Source organism: Crotalus tigris, unplaced genomic scaffold (assembly GCF_016545835.1).
Source record: "Crotalus tigris isolate CLP2741 ecotype Arizona unplaced genomic scaffold, ASM1654583v1 scf7180000017753.6788120, whole genome shotgun sequence".
Lineage (NCBI taxonomy): Eukaryota > Metazoa > Chordata > Lepidosauria > Squamata > Viperidae > Crotalus > Crotalus tigris.
Genome location: NW_024096615.1, coordinates 6072020 through 6090960, shown reverse-complemented (window position 1 = coordinate 6090960; position 18941 = coordinate 6072020). Strand labels below are relative to the sequence as shown.

General features: G+C 38.5%; 1 protein-coding gene across 1 annotated transcript in view; it reads right to left on the bottom strand.

Annotated features, from left to right (window-relative positions):
• Positions 1–545: 545 nt before the first annotated feature.
• Positions 546–18941, bottom strand: part of KCNMA1 (potassium calcium-activated channel subfamily M alpha 1) — a 50836-nt gene continuing 32440 nt past the window's right edge. Inside the window, exons 2-3 of the mRNA XM_039340576.1 lie at positions 1310–1431; positions 546–585 (exon numbers count right to left, since the gene is read on the bottom strand). Coding sequence (XP_039196510.1) covers positions 546–585; positions 1310–1431 — 162 coding nt within the window. The remainder of the gene's footprint in view (positions 586–1309; positions 1432–18941) is intronic.

The window sequence follows — 18941 nt, the reverse complement described above, 5'->3', positions numbered from 1 at the left end:
CTGATGGAGAACCATCATTAGGAAAAATAATAATAAATCACTGCATAACTCAAAGGTAAGATCATTACACAATAAATTATACCGTCCCAATTCTCCATACTTTCCATCACCACCTGCAGAATACTAGTGTGCAATTAACATTTCTCTCAAAAGCTTTCCAGATCATAAAACTGTTTTGAAAGAACAACATTTTATGAATGTCTACTCTTCTTTCCCTAAATTAGAAGAAGAATTAGATTTTTTTAAGCATTATGGAAAAACTCGCAACAACTTTTTCTGAAGTCTGATTATCCAAGCCAAACATAAAATACATTTAAACCAGGCATCTGAATGGTGGGCTGGTATTTAAAAGCACAGTGACAGTCAATATTTGTGACTTGTTAGCATCGCACCCATGAAACAGATGCATTTTATTTGTTAATGGGGATGCTTAAGGCTTGCCAATGAAGAAGACGTCAAGAATATTTATGCCCTGCTACTTTAACTGGGCACAATAAATTCATATTACTCTTTTCTATTTTGTCCTGCGCAGATACACCCCACTTTTAATCTTCTTTAAGATAATGCATTATCATTTGGGGATTTCTGAAAAGGAAACACAAGTTGGTATAACCTTGTTAGCCTAATGCCAATGCTGCAATTTAACAAAGAGGCCCATTAAGGCAAGGGGTCCATTTATGGGTTTTGAGCACAGTGGCCATTTTATCCTCTGCCCTTCTCTTTCTGCGACTGTTCTCTGTCACCTACAACAAATGACTCAGTTGTGTTGTTTATCATTGCTGACTCATTTGACAATGAAGGCGAGATTGACACAGCATTATTTATCCTAATTCAAATTTTATTCTCCCGGAACAAAACAACCAGAGATTCTATTGGTATCCCAAAGATGAATATTTATTTATAGCAGAATTAAAAAAGGATAAAGTAAACACTCGGTTTACACAAGCTCAGTCCCATCCTTCTAGTTTTCTCGGCAATAGCCCTCCTTGTCTATTCCTGGTGATATCTTATCTGCGTGCTAATTGGACCTAATTCTTCTTAGCTCTTCAACATTAGCCAAGATAATAATAATAATAATAATAATAATAATAATAATAATAATAATAATAATAATAATAATAATAATAATAATAATAAAGTTAGAAGGGACCTCGGAGGTCATCTAGTCCAACCCCCTGCTCAGGCAGGAAACCTTATACCATTTCGGACAAATGGCTGTCCAGTCTCTTCTTAAAAACTTCCAGTGTTGGAGCATTCACAATTTCTGGAGGCAGGTTGTTCCACTGGTTAATTGTTCTAGCTGTCAGCAAATTTCTCCTTAGTTCCATGTTGCCTCTCTCTTTGATGAGTTTCTATCCGTTGCTTCTTGTCCTGCCTTGAGGAGCTTTGGAGATGTGAATGATGTTGGGAGATGTTAATGATGCCATCTAGCTGTACATAAAACAGGAGAAGGAACAACAGATGGAAACTACCCAAAGAGAGATCCAATCTAGAATGAAGGACAAATTTTCTGACAGTGAGAACAATTAATCAGTGGAACAACTTTACTCCAGAAGTGTGAATGCTTCAACACCAGAGGTTTTTAAAAAGAGCTTGGCCAACCATTTGTCTGAAATGGTACAGGGTTTCCTGCCTGAGCAAGGGGTTGGACTAGAAGACCTCCGAGGTCCCTTCCATTCTGTTCTAAATGAGGTCAGACTAAAACCTGGGAACTTCCTGATGCCATCCCAACACCTTCATCACCAGACTACAATCGTGCAGCATAGTTTCCTAGCCTTTTTTTTCATAGACTCGTCATACTTGTTTATGAGCAACTGCTTTCATTAAAAAGCACACAACTGCATTTTGTCAACGTCCAAACCAGCTTACTGTATGCTAATCGGGAAACAAGCAAAAAATGGCATCCTTTCCCAGAGAAAGAAAAGACTAATAAGGAAAGGGATGCTTAATTACTCCGAAAAGCTAGTTCAGGAACACACCCATTGGACCGCATGAGAATATTCAGCCCTACATCAACAAATAATTGCCCGTCGCATTCAGATTATCTGGTTCGTTTGTCTTAGATTTGATAGATGAGCGCCTCTCCAGAGTATATCTATTACCTAACTCTGCTTTACAAATGGCAGAAGAACGCTGGAACCCTCCAGCTCCGCTAAGCCATTTGCAATTACCAGCTAATTATTTAACACAATTTTCAATTAGACCAGTTCACTTTGTCGTTATTCCATTTCAGAATCAGATCTTCCCGACTAAAACATATCGATCTCCGCAAAACAGCATGAGCGTCTTTTTAAAAAAGAGAGAGAGAGAATCAGAATGCACGCAGAATTTTATCTCAAGATCACATCTTTGGAAACAGTTTGGCACCTTCCGAGGTGAACCGCAGGATACGAGATTCAGCAGATGCCGTTTAATTAATTCATTGCAAAGAAAGGAAAAAACAAAAAGGGAAGCCTTTAAAGGCATAAATGGCAGAGCTGGCTGGAAAAGGTGAGCTGTTTTATCCCCGTGGCGCCTGCAATGAGGGGGAAGAAGGCCTAGATGACCCCAAATGGCTCCACACCAACTTACAGAAGACAACTCTGCTCTTGCAACATGAAAACCAAACGGGAACCTGTTTATTTATTAAATATATATGCTGCCTATCTCTCTATCGAGTGAAACTATAGCCCTCAGAAAGGATCTGTGTTTTCTGCAAAAAAAAAAAAGAAGCCTTGCTCTCTCCAGATATCTGAAAAACAACAACAACAACAACAATAATAATAATAATAATAATAATTGGAAGGGACCTTGGAGGTCTTCTAGTCCAACCCCCTGCTGAGGCAGGAAACCCTGTACCATTTCAGACAAATGGCTATCCAGTCTCTTCTTAAAAACCACCAGTGATTGAGCATTCACAACTTTTGGAAACATTACTTTTGTGTAAGTATGATGAGATCCAATGCATATACATAAGGAGTAGAGTTGTGTTGCGACGTTGTGACACCATCTAATCCTGCAGATCCTGCTCTAATGTACCTGCCCAGAGTCACTGAGAGTTTGGCAACATATGCATTAAGTTAATAATTATTAATTATTATTATTATTATTACCAACCTCCCATGTGCGCCCTCAACTGTTCTATTCACGCTCGCGGCTATAAACTTGACAGCCTCTTAAGTCCGACAGTCATTTGGTACTTAGTTAAACTTGGATGCAACCTGATCTTAACAGATTTCAGAATTCTCTGTGGGAACTAGCCCGATACGTCACACGGTCCCGAGAGAAGCAGTCAAAAAGCACAAATTGTTGCTTATTTACTTTCCCGTTCCTTACATTTTCTTACCATTTCTAATTCTCTCTTCCTTCTCTACATTTAGCAATTGGAACTGAAAGGAACTTCATTTCCATTGTTGCTGTCTATGGGTCAACGATCCCTAATTACGAGGGATACGCCTCTTCTGAATGGTTGTAGGAAAGTCTGAGGTCAGCTACCTGTTAAATGGGATTCACACATATGTTCCTAATGTGAGCAGAACAGAGCTTCTCGTGTTACAACTTAGCTTAGGACTTAGGAGACGCTCAGACTCAACTGCGGTTCTAGAATAAAAGTAGAAGTATTTTAATTCAATGAGTCTGAGTGGGTGGCCTACATCGGATTACTTAAAAGCTGATCCACTGTTAATCTGAAGTAAACCAGACATTTAAACCACCGTACACGCTTAGGCTGAATATAAAGAAAGATTTCTTCTTCCTAAGGTTGATCAGAGAAGCAATTTTTTTTTCATTTTAGAAATAAGAGATTCTCTGGGTGGATTTCAGAGCTCTGATTTAGAAGGAGGCCTTGATCTTAGTTCATAATCTATAATTCCCAAACCTAGAACAAAGTACTGTCATTGTCCCAGGCACTGTAATTATGTAAAAGATGGCGCCAACAGATGCTTCTATTGTGTTCTTTTGTGGTTTGCCAAGTTCTATTTGTATAAATTCAACCTTGCCAACTCTTTACAGTATTTCAGTGTTGCCATCTTTAGCACGAGTTGACCTGAAGGGGCAAGAGATGTTTCCAGTTTCCAAAATGTCAATTGTTATTTTATTTTTATTGTTGGTAATTATGTTATTCTGTTAGAATGCCATGTTTGTGAATTCTGTTTAATAAATAACAGTAAATATCTCTCAGCTCTTGCAAATAGCCTTCTAATAACTGGAGGTTTTTAGGAAGAGAGTGGACAGTCCCTGACCTGAGATGGTATAGATTATCTACAACTAAGCCTTGCCTTGATTAGAAAGAAACCTGGTTAGACCTACTGCATTAATGTTCTCTGATCCCTCCCAAACTCGCCCACGTGTACAAATTATATAGGCAGTAATGATACATCCGTGTCTCATGTTCAAACGTTGGCTATTATCGAAGCATGATCTTTTGACTGGGAGGTTCAAAAATGCTGCCCAAAATCCACCGAGCTGGAAAATTAAGACTTGCAGAAGCCCACAATTCTACAACGTGTGTTTTCAATTTGGGGTATCTTTCCACACTGACTCATCAACTGAGTAACACTACACCATAGAGAATTGTACATTCGGTTGCAGTGGGATTCCAGCTGGGTGTGTATGGACCTTGAAAGCTGTAATGAACCAAAAAAGAGTTGACTGTAAAAAAAAAAGGACATTTTCTCTTGAGGAAATGTGGGTGAAACTGCTTAAACCATCCCTATGACCCAGCATTACTTGTGCTTGTAAATGCTAACTTTAAAGAATTGCATGAAGGAAAACCTAACTGTATAAACAGAAACGGGAAAGGTCTGCACCAGCAATCTCCTAAGACTACCCCTGCAGGAAGGGAAAGATTGGGAAATTATGGGAAGTTAAATCCAGCTCATCACTTTTGAAGAAAAATGTGTTATTGCCTACTTTGATCTTTGGGGTCATTTGAAACACTATAGTTTGAATCTTCCAGCTTCCAAGAACCTTCTATGTCCATTTGCCAGCTAAGCAAACTTCTATAGAAGTTTGGTGTTCTGGTGACAATTAAAGCTGGGTCTTAACAACTGAAGGTCATGATTTACAGGCTGGATGACATGCTTTTCTATCGGGAAAAGATAAGAAAACTCATGCATATTTCCTCCAACATCAGATAAGGGATGCATTAATTTGGATATGGAAAAAAGTTTCTAAAAAAAACTTCTGCTCTTTCTCCAGCCAGGCCTTTGCATAAATTGAGAAAATCAAAGACCTAGCTGGAGAAAGAGCAGAAGTCTGAAATGCGTTGAAAGAAAATATATGGATAGTTGAGAAGGATATTGTGCGATGGACTCTCTAACAGGTAACACCATCCTAATAGGGACAAAAGAGTGCCTCTGACAGAGAGTTTGTAGACACTAAGACCTTGCTAATTCTGTATGGTCTAGCTAGCTGGATCTTTTAATTTTCCACCACAGTTCTCAAGATCATCTGTTTGCCTGCAATGTGCAAAGTTATCATGTGTATTGTTTGAACCTAGAGCCCAGGTATAACTTATGAATAAAAAGGCTTTGGTTAATCTTAGGGGGAATAAAACAATGGCTTAATGTGATACTGGAATCTAGTCCGTGTTCTAGACATTCTGAGAAAATGAAGAGACTTTCACCAAGTTAGCTGACTTCTCAATTCAATAGCTAGTCCTAACTTAAGAGAAATATTCTAGGAGTTACTCAGTTCATTTTGAGAATGATCCAATTATTCTTTCCGTTGTTCCATAAGAACGAGACCCCTAAATCTTTGTGGGTGATACATTCCAGAAAGTTATAATGTCATGTAATCAGGAAAGTTTATCTGACTTTACTAATTGCTGGAGAATGAGTGGAAGAACCTGGGGGTGGAGCTAAAAGAGGAATCAGTCTAGAATCCCTATGTAGCCACAAACAGACTAAGCCCAATCTCCCTTGAATTCCATTGATGCTTACAAATGCTAACCATTGGTTGAGAAGATTTCTATGTATTGGTGTTTTAGCACTAAATCAGCGGACCTGGTTTTCCACATCTAACACCAGTCTTTTCAGTCAGAAAATCCTGGTTTTGCATCACCTGCATGTGACAGAAACGTTGGGGTATAAATGCAGTAAATAAATAAATGTATAGACCTATATGGGTGCTATCATGTATGTAGGCATAAAGCTGTTGCACAGATCTTGAAATACTGTAGAGATCAATTGCTTCCTGCAGTTTGTGTTAAATCTCAGGAGATTTCTTTTCACTTGGTGTAAACAGCCCTTTGCATAATTTGATAGTTTGCATAAGTTGATAGTTTGTTATTCTGTTCACATTCTCCTGTTATGAATAATAATACCAGCCAGCAACAAAGGGAGGTACAGAGAATGTATTAATCAGTAAAAAGATGCCTCTGAAACAAACGAACAAAACTGACAACATTTTTTCATTGGGGAAAAAAAAACCATGTATGAGTCCCAAAACAGAATGGGGAAAAGAAAACTCAAAAGTCCTATGTCCCTGTCAGATCTGAGGACAAGACTAGCTTTGATTTCTCATCAGGAACAATTTTGGAACTAGAGATGAGTAGAGAATTGGAACAGCCTCCTACAATTTCTGATACCAGCTCCCTTTAACAGCTCTCCTATCACCATTCTTTGGGCAGCATCCTGTGTTATTATTTCCTATATTTGAATGCTTGAATTCAACCCCAGTCCTTTTTATCTAACAACTACTTTTTCTCAATAATTTACTAAATTATTGGGATGAGATAGCATTAAATCAACCGCACTGCTGCACAGTAAAATGCTAAGAGCTAAAGCTGAAGTCTAGCAGTAACTTTTCCTATATTCGCTCAGTTGAAGTAAGTCACCAGAGTCTGCTCTTCCTTTTTATATGCATACACACAGGGACATCTATTTGAAAAATATTCCCACACAGTTCATCTTTACCAATAGAAGATAATGTTTGTAGTTCAGCTTTGAACTGTGAGGTCCTTGATTGTTTTCTTACCGATTTTCATTTCAAAACTAGGTGAGATCACCAGGGCTGGTGCTGTTAGCTAGTTTGGTAATGGAACATTTGCAAACTTGTTTTCTTGCAGATGTTTGCAAGGAAACAACTCATCTCCGAGAGCACCAAGGACCCCACAGTGCATCTTTGTTTACTAAACTTACTTTTAATATGACTCAAATATTTTTGGACAATCACTGAATGTTAAAGATGCCTTAGTTCATCTTGGCTATATTTGATAATTGATTTAGTCTTACAACCATATCAAAGAAAATAAAATGAGTGTAAAATACAAGGTCTACTTTTAGGATAAAATAGGAAAAAGAAATCACAATAATAAAACAGATGTGTCCTAAATAGAAAGGAGCAATGTTCACATAAATGTACCGCCTTTATTTGACACTTAATCTGTTCAGTATAACGAATTCTTAGCGGAACTGTCTTGTCTATAAATTTGGTAATTCAGCTAACAATATATATTGTTAACGCCCAAGAGGAAATAGGTCCAGCCCAGGTCCCAGTGGGCTATCCTTTCAAGTAGGGATTTTTAATATTTAATTTTAAAAGGGATACACAGCTGACAATCAAACAAAATGAGCAATATTCTCAATATTGGGACACTGTGTAGACATATCCCCTACTGATATGGCAAGTAATGGAAGCCTATATTGTTTTATGCTTACAGGACACACTCTAAGAGCCACTTTGGTACAATGGTCAAGACTCCTACAAACCAGGAGATTAGGAGTTCTAGTCCTGCCTTAGGCACAAAACCAGCTGCGTGACCTTGGACCAGTCACAATCACAGCCCTAGAAAGGAGGCAATGGAAAACCACTTGGGAAAAACCTAGCCAAGAAAATTGCAAGGACTTATCCAGCTCTTTCTGAGAAATGGACATGACTGAATAGAAAGTGGAAAAAAACATAGGCCACTCCAGTCAAACGTATCTGAGGAGTTTACAGCTTCCAAAATAATCTAGGCTAACATCAACACATTCTCAATCAGAATATTGTGTAAAATAATCACATTTATAATGCATGATAATAAATTATGGCTCGGAAAACAGTCATATAAACTTCAATTCAACTGGAAGGTCAATTTTACAGCTGATTTGCAGCAATATATTATTCATATTCTATTCTCTCTCTCTGTTTGCATACAACAAACAAAATGCTAGGAAGAAAACTTTTGAGGATTACGGATCCAAGTTTTAGGATAGTTTCCTTTATAAAATAATTTCAAAGGCTTTTTGTCTGTTTTGTTCTTGTTGGTACTGTGCTGAGTATTAAAAAGTTTCATAAATATTGGGGCTTTTCTTTTGTTGAATAATTTAGCAAAATAAAATAAAGTATTGCAAAAACCACTATACTGAGGAGGACAAAGAGTGAAGGCTAGAGAAAAGAAGCATTTTTTTTTCCTTTAGGAAATATGCATTCACCTCTTTCTTCTTTTTAAAAAGTTGCCATTCCATTGTAAAAGGGAACTCAACTTCCTGTTTTTCTGCTGCTAACATCGGATGTTTTTGCTTTGACAACAGATGGAGATATAGCCATTTTCTTCTTTTCACTTTTAGAGTTAGATGATGCTGGGAAGGGGGGGAGAATGTACATGAGAGTCCAGCTAGACATAACAATACTGAACCTAGCGTGAGAATCAAGGTTGTTGAAATAAGAGATGATAAGAATTGGTGGGCTGGAATGCTGGAGGGAAAGCCCACACTTTAAACTAATTGGGGAATGTGATTTATGACTGTTAATTGGAGGAGGGAATTGTGCTTTGATACTTATGTGCTCAAAGGCGTGGGGGATTCAGTTTTTGGCTTCGATTATGTAAGTGCTGACCTTTTGCTTCTCGAATAAAGATTCTTTAAGGTAAACAATGCCTCAAAGTTCTTTGAAGAGTTTCATCTGTCGGAACCATGACATGGAGATTCTCATCTTCAGAAAACCTTTAAGTAGGGTTAAAAAAAATGACTAATTTGGAATAGTGGAAATTCCCAGTTTAAAATGATGGGGCCTCTACAGAAGCGTGAGTTGTTATCCAGGATATTGAATCATCTTATTTTTATATAGGGTACAATTATTGGGGGAAATGACCTCATTTGAACATTTTAGATTTGTGTCTTCATTCTTGAGCTTCCTTGTTTTAAATGAAGGAATATTTACCTATTTCTGAATAAGTAAAATTCTGTCATTGGTATGTTCCTGAGATACTAGGCTACACAATGTTTTTTTTTTCCTAACCCAGAAGATTGTCAAGCGCTTTGTATGGCTATGGCTTGGTTCAGACCTGATGTTAAGCCTCCGTGACTGAATCTCTACAGCTTGCTAAGCCAAATGCAAACAGTCCCTTTCAATAGAGTTTGGGCAACAGAAGTTTCCCACTGTATTGCAGCTTTTAAGTTGATAATTGGGAATGGTGACTTTGCACCTTATATCGTTCCTCAAACCATGTCCAATAAAAACTATAAAACTTTCACGGCTGGTTCTCTTTCCCACCCAGTCAGGCTGGTTGAATTATCCGGCTTGCTGCAAAGTGTTGCAATATTGGCATGGATAATTAAAACTGCTTGTATTATTACCAGCAATATGACCGTTCCACACCATTCAGTCCAAATCATCATAGGTTTATTATATCTCTCTGCAATAAATCTGACATAAACCACCCTACGATGGCCATCCGTATCCATCTTCTCCACTACCTCTAACTTCTGTCATTGATTTTTAAATAAAGGCATGTTAAACTTTTAAAATATTATGAGTCCTAAAGACATTCCTGGTAGACATAGACACAATCAATCTTGATTAATTTATGGAGAGTGCTAAAAATGTTTCATGAGAACTCAATTTCCAGAATGAAAATGTTATTTATGAATTCTTATGGACATTGATAGATGACCGTTGACATGACTTATTATCCATGTTATTTTATCTCCAAGATAGGTTTTAAGGGGTCTGAATAAATTCTTAAGTCGTTTGTAAATACTTCTATGTACCAATCACCAGAAGTCATGTTAAGGTAAAAATGGTGACCGTAGTTTGATAGTTTTGCTTCTTATTGAGCAAGTGATCAAAAGAACATAAACATAACCTTATTATTAGGAACATCACCATAACTAAGGACCATTTTAATGCAGCATTTCCCACGCTGGCCAATCAGTCGCCTTTGGGATGCTCAGGAGCAGAAGATGTATTACCTTGATTGAACTTAAGACTAATGATAGTAATAACCCTTACAGAGCTGTCTTTCAGGAAATCATTACAAATTGTAACGTAAACCACATTCACGTCATGATTAAGCCTGGTGGCTATGAATTCTACAGACTAATTATACACAACAGCAAGCTGTCAGGGCCAGCAAGACTTTATACATCCAAAAAGCAACCCATATGCTGATCTACGTGACCGTGTGGATATAGAAAAAAGTAGAAAAGCAACTGGCATTGTGGCTTTCTAATCTTGGAACAGCTCCATCTCCACAGAAACCCTTGACTCTTGCAGATGTTGCCTGGCTGCAACAGGATCCAAAATGAAAGCTCTCTCATTCATGGCATAACAGCTCACTGACTCCATTTCACTTATTTACAAAATTCACTGGTCTAGAAAACGTCTACGGTACTCTATTTTGTCATTTAAGACAATTCCAAAGCAGGAACTGGTCCAGTTTAGTCCTTTGGGAAACTGGAAGTCAGATCTGTCACTGTTATTGCTCTTCCCTCTCTCTCTCCTCGGCAACCTGTGGTTAAATAAAACACAGGACCTCGCATCCTCTTGTTTTGAATTTTCATGTTTCCTTTTGCTGGATGCCATTCTTAAGGGACCAGAAAACCTCAGTCTCAAAACAAACCTTGCTAGGCACCCAGGGGGGAAACTATCAGATACTTCTGCCTAGCGAGTGAATGTCTGCTTTAATTCGTTGTGGCTAAATCAATTGCCAGGAGTAACCAGAAAGGGGGGGGGAGGTTTGGGGGAAAAAAGCACTGTAGTCTTCCTATACTTACTAATATTTCTAAATCTAGAAATTTCCTGACAGGGAGAACAATTAATCAATGGAACAGCTTGCTTCCTGGAGTTGTGGCTGCTCCATCACTGGAGGTTTTCAAGAAACAATTGGACAACCATTTGTCCTGGATGGTGTAAAGACTCATGCCTAACACAGCTAACCAAACCATCCAAAACCAGAAGCAACAGAACAAACAACACTAACATTAATTTGCATTGCACAGACGGTACTCAACAACAAAGACTGTGGCCCAGCAAAAACAATCATCCAATCAAACAGCCCGAAACCAAACCATGACTCAGAAATATCCAATACCAATTTGCATTCACATAAAATTCATACCAATTTGCATCACATAAAAAGGTATTTAAAGGCCAGTGCTCTGACAGATGAGCACAATTCAAAACACACTGACAATGTTTCCTTGGATGGTGACGAAACCTTTGCAACCAAATTGCCAAGCTTGGAGCTGAAACCAACAGCCCAACTCATGCCTTGGATATGGGATTGGATTAGAAAACCTCCAAGGTCCCTTCCAGTGCTTTGAATCTATGCTTCTGACTGCTCTTTGCCACAGGACCATCTTATCATAATCTTTCCAGGTGACCAATGTTTAATCTATAAAGGATTGATATGAATTAAGCACACACTGAAGGAGGGATGGCAGAATCTGGAGGTGGAGTCAAAAGAGGAATCAGCCTAGAATCCCTACATAGCCACAAGCAAACTGAATCTAACCAGCCTTGAATTCCATGGACCCTTATCTAATTCCAAACAGGTACTAACCGTTGGCTGAGAAGATTTCCTGCACATAGGCTTTTCAGCAATAAATCAGTTTAATTTGACCTTCACATGTGGATCTGATCTTTTGTGCCTCTACTGCCACAAGAAAATATTAAGGCTATTCCATAAAGCCATCTTCAGCTGTACTTAAATATCCATTTATCACAATTCCAAAGGTTTTTAGCCAACAGCTAAAAGCATAAAATGTGGTTCCCTAGTGAAACAGCCAGTGCTTCAATGAAGATAAAAGTTCCCCATAGAGTAAAATTCCCACTGGAGTCAACACCTATTCAGGCAAGTCCTTACAGAACTCTATATGGAGAAGGCATTTCCTATGCTCAACGCTAGTACGAGAGTCTGTGAACATAGGGAACTTTGCGTCTGGCCCTCATTTGCTCTCCACACTTGTCCACAACTGTTACCACGTTTCGTTAGTCCAGCATTAGTGATCCTTCTGCCAAGGACTTGGTTTTAAGCTTCTCCAGACAGCTGATCTTTGCATAATATATCATTTGAAGCTTTGATATTATACATCTAATCCATTGATACTTCTTTCATTATATAGGTAGCTTCAACCCCATCTATCTATTGAGAGGTTTTATGGTAGCCATAATTGTCTACCTGCTATTTATGCATCTTGATGTTTCACCACTGTGTTTATTGGTTTATTTTTTTGGAAAATTGCTCTTACTTTGGAACTTACATTTGTTGCTCTTTTTTTGTTTGTTTGTTTCAGACTGTAAATAAACCTCAAGTCAATCAATCACCATGGAAATAACCAGCTCTTCTGTGACCCTGCGTATCCACCTCTGTGCTAATCAGAACCACTTGTCATTTAATGAACTGCTAGATCCATCTGCTTTCTATCTTTTCTCTCTATTAACGGGCCAACTGGAAACAGCTGTCACTAATCAGAAAGATCACACCACCTAAACAACAATGTTTGCTTCCATGTTGATGGGGCATCCACTGGTCTGTCAAGTTGCAGAGAATTGTAGCTTAGCAACTGTCAAAAGCTTGGAAATCATGGTTTCTCATTACAGTCGTTTAGCCTACCCAGTATGCTTTGACAGTGGATTATTTAAACATCTGAGTTGTAAAGTTTGCAAATTTTGTCCCAATTTCTGCACATCAAACAGAGATGGGAGCAATGGGGGCTGAAAACCAGCATCATTGCCAAGGTGACTCATGGCTTAAAGGTCAACGGCTTCAGAATTATAGTTCTAGCACTAAAACCCAAGCAGGGGATAACAAGTGAGTTTAATTACAGTAGTAATATTTAAGGTCCTAGAAGAGTTGAATGTTTGTCTCCCAATAGAAATGTCCAGATTTGGTGTCAATTACAATATTTATTTATTTATTTTATTTATTTTTAAAATTGATAAGCCGCCCCACTCCCGAAGGACTCTGGGCGGCTAACAATAAAAAACACATAAAACATAACAAAACAACAGTACAAAGACAATCATCCAGGGGTTAGGTTTTTTAAACCCCAGGCCTGCCGGAAAAGCCAGGTCTTAAGTAGCTTACGGAAGACCAACAGGGTGGGAGCGGTCCTAATCAGTGTTGGAGCACCCACAACTTCTGGAGACAAGTTATTCCACTGATTAATTGTTCAGGAACTGTAAGGTAATTTCTCTTCAGTTCTAGGTTGCTTCTCTCCTTGATTACTTTTCACCCATTGTTTCTTCCCCTTTACATGAAGGGGCAGAATGAGGCAATTTAATATTTTTGGCAGCAGCTACATGAGGTCCAGTCCCACCTTAACAACCTAGAACTTAGAAGAAACTTCCTAACAGTGAGAACAATTAACCAGTGGAACAGAAGTTGCCTTCAGAAGTTGTAGGTGCTCCATCCCTGGAGGTTTTTAAGAAGAGGCTGGACAGCCACCTGTCTGAAATGGTATAGAGTCTCCTGCATGAGCAGCAGGTTGGACTAGAAGACCTCCAAGGTCCATTCCAGCTCTATTTTGATTGAAACTAATCAAGGAGAGAAGCAACCTAGAACTGAGGAGAAAGTTCCTGACAGTGAGAACAATCAGCCAGTGGAACAGAAGTTGCCTTCAGATGTTATAGGTGCTCCATTACTGGAGGCTTTTAAGAAGAGACTAGACAGCCAGGTTGGACTAGAAGACCTTCAAGATCCCTTCTGACTCTATTATTCTGCCTACAAAGCTCAGAAAGTGATCAGTGGAAACACAGGATGGAGAAAAACGTGCTTCTGTCTTCCTGGTTAAAACTACAGGCCTGTGTTTTTTCCCTACGAACTAAATTAATGGAGTGGAAAAGAAGAAGGAGGGCAACTGTTCCAATGCCAGTCAACCTATTTATAACCACCCATAGTAAGGATATAATTAGTAAGGCTACAATCTGAATAGTGCTATATAAACCTGCAAGTGTTAGAGGGGAAATAAAACATCCTTTAAAAAAAAAAAGCATGACATCAGAAAATACCCTTATAAATTAACTGGGATCTAAAAATAGTTTAAATTTGCATATGATCCAGAAAGCCTGCCTTCATAGATTTCCTGCACAAGACGCCTCCCAGCTAGACATAGGTTTGGGATGCTGTCCCCAGTTTGCAAAACAAACCCAAGTTAGCGATCCTTGAAGTCCCAAAGATGCTTTTTTTTTTTTTAAACGAGGGAACTGGACTTTCTTGTTTTTCTTGGAAGACGTTTCGCTTCTCATCCAAGGAGCTTCTTCAGCTCTGAAGAGGATGAAAAACTTCAAGAACAAGCAAAGGAGAAAGGAATTGGTTCCCAAACGGAAAGAGCCACTGAAGTACGAAGGAAAATCAAAATCAAAAGGAAAAGAGAGCAGCTTGGCCAGGGGGAGGCAACCTTGGCTCTTTTATGACATGCTGGCTCAGGAATTCTGGGAGTTGAAGTCCACGAGTCATAAAAGAGCCAAGGTTGCCTACCCCTGGGCTTGGCAAAGCAAAAGAAAGAAGTCAATGGAGGATGGTTGAAGTAAAGTCTGAGAAGACAACTTAGGACAGACACTTCTCTGAACAGTTGCTCTTTGCATCACTAGCACATAAAATAGAGCCAACTTACTCAACGTTGCTAATCATATCATAATAGAGTGGGGGGGGGAATGACCCTAATGAGAATAAAGCAATTTAAAAAAAAACTATCCATTTCAGTAAGATCATTAAAAGGTTTGTCCTCTGAAACATTTTTTTTTAATTGCTATCAAGCTTCTTATATGAGCTGAAATCAGCAAGGACAGCTAAAGTGGGATGATTGGAAATTAAAATTAATGTGTCGTTTCTCTTTTCGGGGTGCATAAAAGTGTGGGTTTTTTTTTTCATAGTTCTTTTGGTCTTCCATACATAACCTTACAAAGCCTCCAACTATTTTTTATGTAATACCAAGGAGTGAATCTTGGTTTGGTTAATATTAGTCCTGGATTGAACTGAACAAATAATTCACTGTGCCTGGATATCCTGGATAGGTGACTAAGCAGAATGAGGAGAAGACGTTTACAGGAAAAGGTGATCTTGCCAACTGGATTTAGCAGAACATCGCAGGAAGCTAATATTCTACAGATTTTCTTGTACTGTGGCCATTTGCATATCTCCCGCGTATAAATTGGCTGGAAATGGAGGTGCCTAAGAAATCCTTTCCTGGATCTTAAGACCTTCATCCACTTTGGCCACAGTGGTAGAGACCATGGTTAACACAACACCTCTGATTAGTGGGTTCCTTTGCCTCCTTTCTCCTCACCCCCTTGCACTATTGGAGGCGTATCTTTTGAGGAAAAATCAAGCAAGAAGACTTGTGCATTTTTTCCTATCATTTGGGCTACAAGGGGAAAGCGACAGAAATCTGGTGAATTTTACCACTTAATAACTGCCCCCCCCCCCCAAAAAAAAATAATGCTAGCACGTTACTGAATTTTACAGAAATATTTGCAGTGGAATTTGTACTTCTAATTCTGTCACCCCTGTGGCATCTTTGACTTTTAACTTTACATCAGGGGTCTTCAAACTTGGCCCTTTTATGACTTGTGGACTTCAATTCCCAGAATTCCTCAGCCAGCCAGGGCTAGCTGAGGAATTCTGGGAGTTGAAGTCCACAAGTCATAAAAGGGCCAGGTTTGAAGACCCCTGCTTTACATGAAGTATGCCTGTTCTAAAAACAGCTGTGAAAAGTCTCAGTCCACATTATAGCCCTGTAACAAAAATTCTGGCACCAACACACAATTCTGGCAGGCCTCTTCTCTCTTCCTGTCTCCAGAGGCTTCTTAAATATTTACTGTCAAATTTATACCCACGTGCTCTTGGCGAGTCAGACCTGATTTACACTGCAACAATAAATACCACTAAATAATACCGTGCAAGACAGCATAAAGAAAACAGTAAATAGTACCAGTAAAAACAAACATAAATTCCAAAGCAGCAGTCATACAGTATCAAAGAAAAATATGCAAAATTAAGAATAGAACCCAACGGAGGAAGAGTTAATTAAAAAAAAATTAGATTGTGCAGAAATGGAGAGATTGACATGTGTGTGTGGGTGTGTGTGGATGTGTGTGTGTGTCACATTTCTTAGACCAGGGGTCTTCAAACTTGGCCCTTTTATAACTTGTGGACTTCAACTCCCAGAATTCCTCAGCCAGGCATGCAGGCTGAGGAATTCTGGGAATTGAAGTCCACAAGTCATAAAAGGGCCAAGTTTGAAGACCCCTGTCTTAGACTGACCATCTCCCTCAGGGGAGGGGGTATATATTCAAAATGGGTTTTGTCACTTCCTGTCCAGCTTCAGATTCTCTGTTCTTCTTCTGCAGATCCATCTCTTGATACCCCATGGATATGAGCCTGTAAATTTATAAAATAGGCACTAAGTGGCTTTTGAAGTGGCTTTCTTCTAAATGTGTCATCTGCTGAAATGAGAGCTAATCAGCAAAGAATGCACACTTCCGTGAAATTATAGGCAAATGGGGCGGGCAGGATATATCATTATTCATTAACAAAGAAAGGTTATTGGCACAGGGGAAGCTATCAAAATAAGATGAAATTGGTAATATTTTCATCCACTAATAGTGAGGACAGCTATGTTACAAATGATGGTTATAATAACACACTCAGCACTGTCCTATTCAGAAACGACATTTCTCTATGAATATATAAATAAGAGATGGGGCTGCCTCAATTCTTCATTTCAGTAGGAGAGAAAAATCACGATGCGCGGTCAGGCTTTCAAAATCGGAGTGCATGTGTCTCATCCATTTTACAAGCTGAGTTTTGGCCTAGAGCTCTGTGCATCTGCCTGCTACAGTCTGGGCGAAATAGTTTTTTGCTTCTTGCATTTCAGATTAAATGTATGTCCCATTTATCCAGAGGCAATCTGAATTATAGAAAGGAAAGGACATTTTCTAGAGATACAAAACAGTCCAGTCGTTGTTTAAATCTTTCTTTAAAACAAAATTGCTTGGATGTTAGCTATAGGACTTAGACTTCTATACCGCTGCACCGTGCTTTACAGCCCTCTCTAAGAGGTTTACAGAGTCAGTCTATTTGCCCCCAACAATCTGGGTCCTCATTTTCCCGACCTCGGAAGGATGGAAGGCAGAGTCAACCTTGAGCTGGTCAGGATCAAACTGCTGGCAGTGGGCAGAATTAGCCTACAATACTGTGTTCCAAATACTGCACCACAGTGTTGTTGTTATAATCATCATTATTACTTCCAAGAACAGTCAGAAAAAAGTGAATTATTTTCAAAAACAGTCAGAAAAAAAGGGAAAGCAGAGAGAGAAAGAGGAATAAGAGAGGCAAAGTGGTAAATTAATAATTTATAAACACTGTCATATTGAATAGATTAAATAAAACAAATAAATGATTCAACTCTGATTCAATTCTACACACACACACACACATACATACATACATACTGGTATATATATATATATATATATATATATATATATATATATATATATATACACACACACACGCTGGTATGTGTGTATATGTATATATGAATGCATATTAGAATATATCAGTTTAATCTGAAATCACTATTCATCTCAAACAATATAAAAACTAATGACAATAGGCATATAATATGTATCCTCTACTAATGACAAGAGTGTAATATAAATAACCAATCAAAAGACAAGACAAAACATTGCAATTATTTCTGTCTGGCCTAAAAATGTTATCCTTAATTAACAAACCATGACCAACTTAAATTGTATTATTCTATGTACCGAAGCAACTCAGATTCTGGATGTGGCTTGAATGCCAAATTAAATTCAGTATCTGATTTATTTTTCAAACGTGAAGCTAATTCTGACACTGAAGCATAATTCCATCATTTAATTAGTCATTTTTCTACAAAAGGGATTCTGTGTAATTCCCACTGAGAGGCACAGAATATCTTAGCAGTTGTTAACATTTGAGAATTCAATATTCAGATCCCAATGAAAAAAGTGGGGCACAGATTCAAGCTCCTTCAATCTAGTGGAACTGATTAACCATCACGATGTCGGTCGATATTTTATAATTCTGACTGCAATTGCTTTAAGAAAAGTGAGACATTTGATCTAACTATTTGGAAACAAAGTGTTTCCTGATTCTCAGCTGTAAACAATCGGGGCCAATCTTTCCTTACAACTGAAGAAAGAAACTCTGTTGCTCCTGAAACCCCCAACACTTTTTATCATCAAAAATGCAAGAAAACCAACTTTGTTTAGACTGCAGCTGCATGGCTGATGAAAAGCAGCAACACAAATAGGAGGACACCGGACTAAAAGCGATATTGATTTTTTTTTCCAGTCGAAATGGCTTTCTTTAAATGAAAGAGGGTAAAAAAGTGGCTGAACACACTAAAGCCTCACTCCGTTCTGAAAAAGCTAAATGCAGGATGCCTCTTGATTTCAAGCCGACTGTGTTTAACGTTGCTCTCTGCAGATGCTGCTTTTTTAAAAGGAGAAACATAAATTTAAGGAATCCATCAATCAATCATAGAAAAAGAAGGAAAACAGAATTACAACCAGGGACTAAGTGACGAGGTCATGAAATTGCAAACGAAGGGAAATCTCACAGGCTTAAAAACTATGTCCTAACTCTGCTTGTCATGAAAAGGAGCAAGTCAGCCTTTCAGAAAGTCTTTTTGTATGAAAGTTGATTTAATGTTTCACGACCAACCATGTTTATGTACGTGATTCTGCCTTCCTTTTATAGAAAAGAG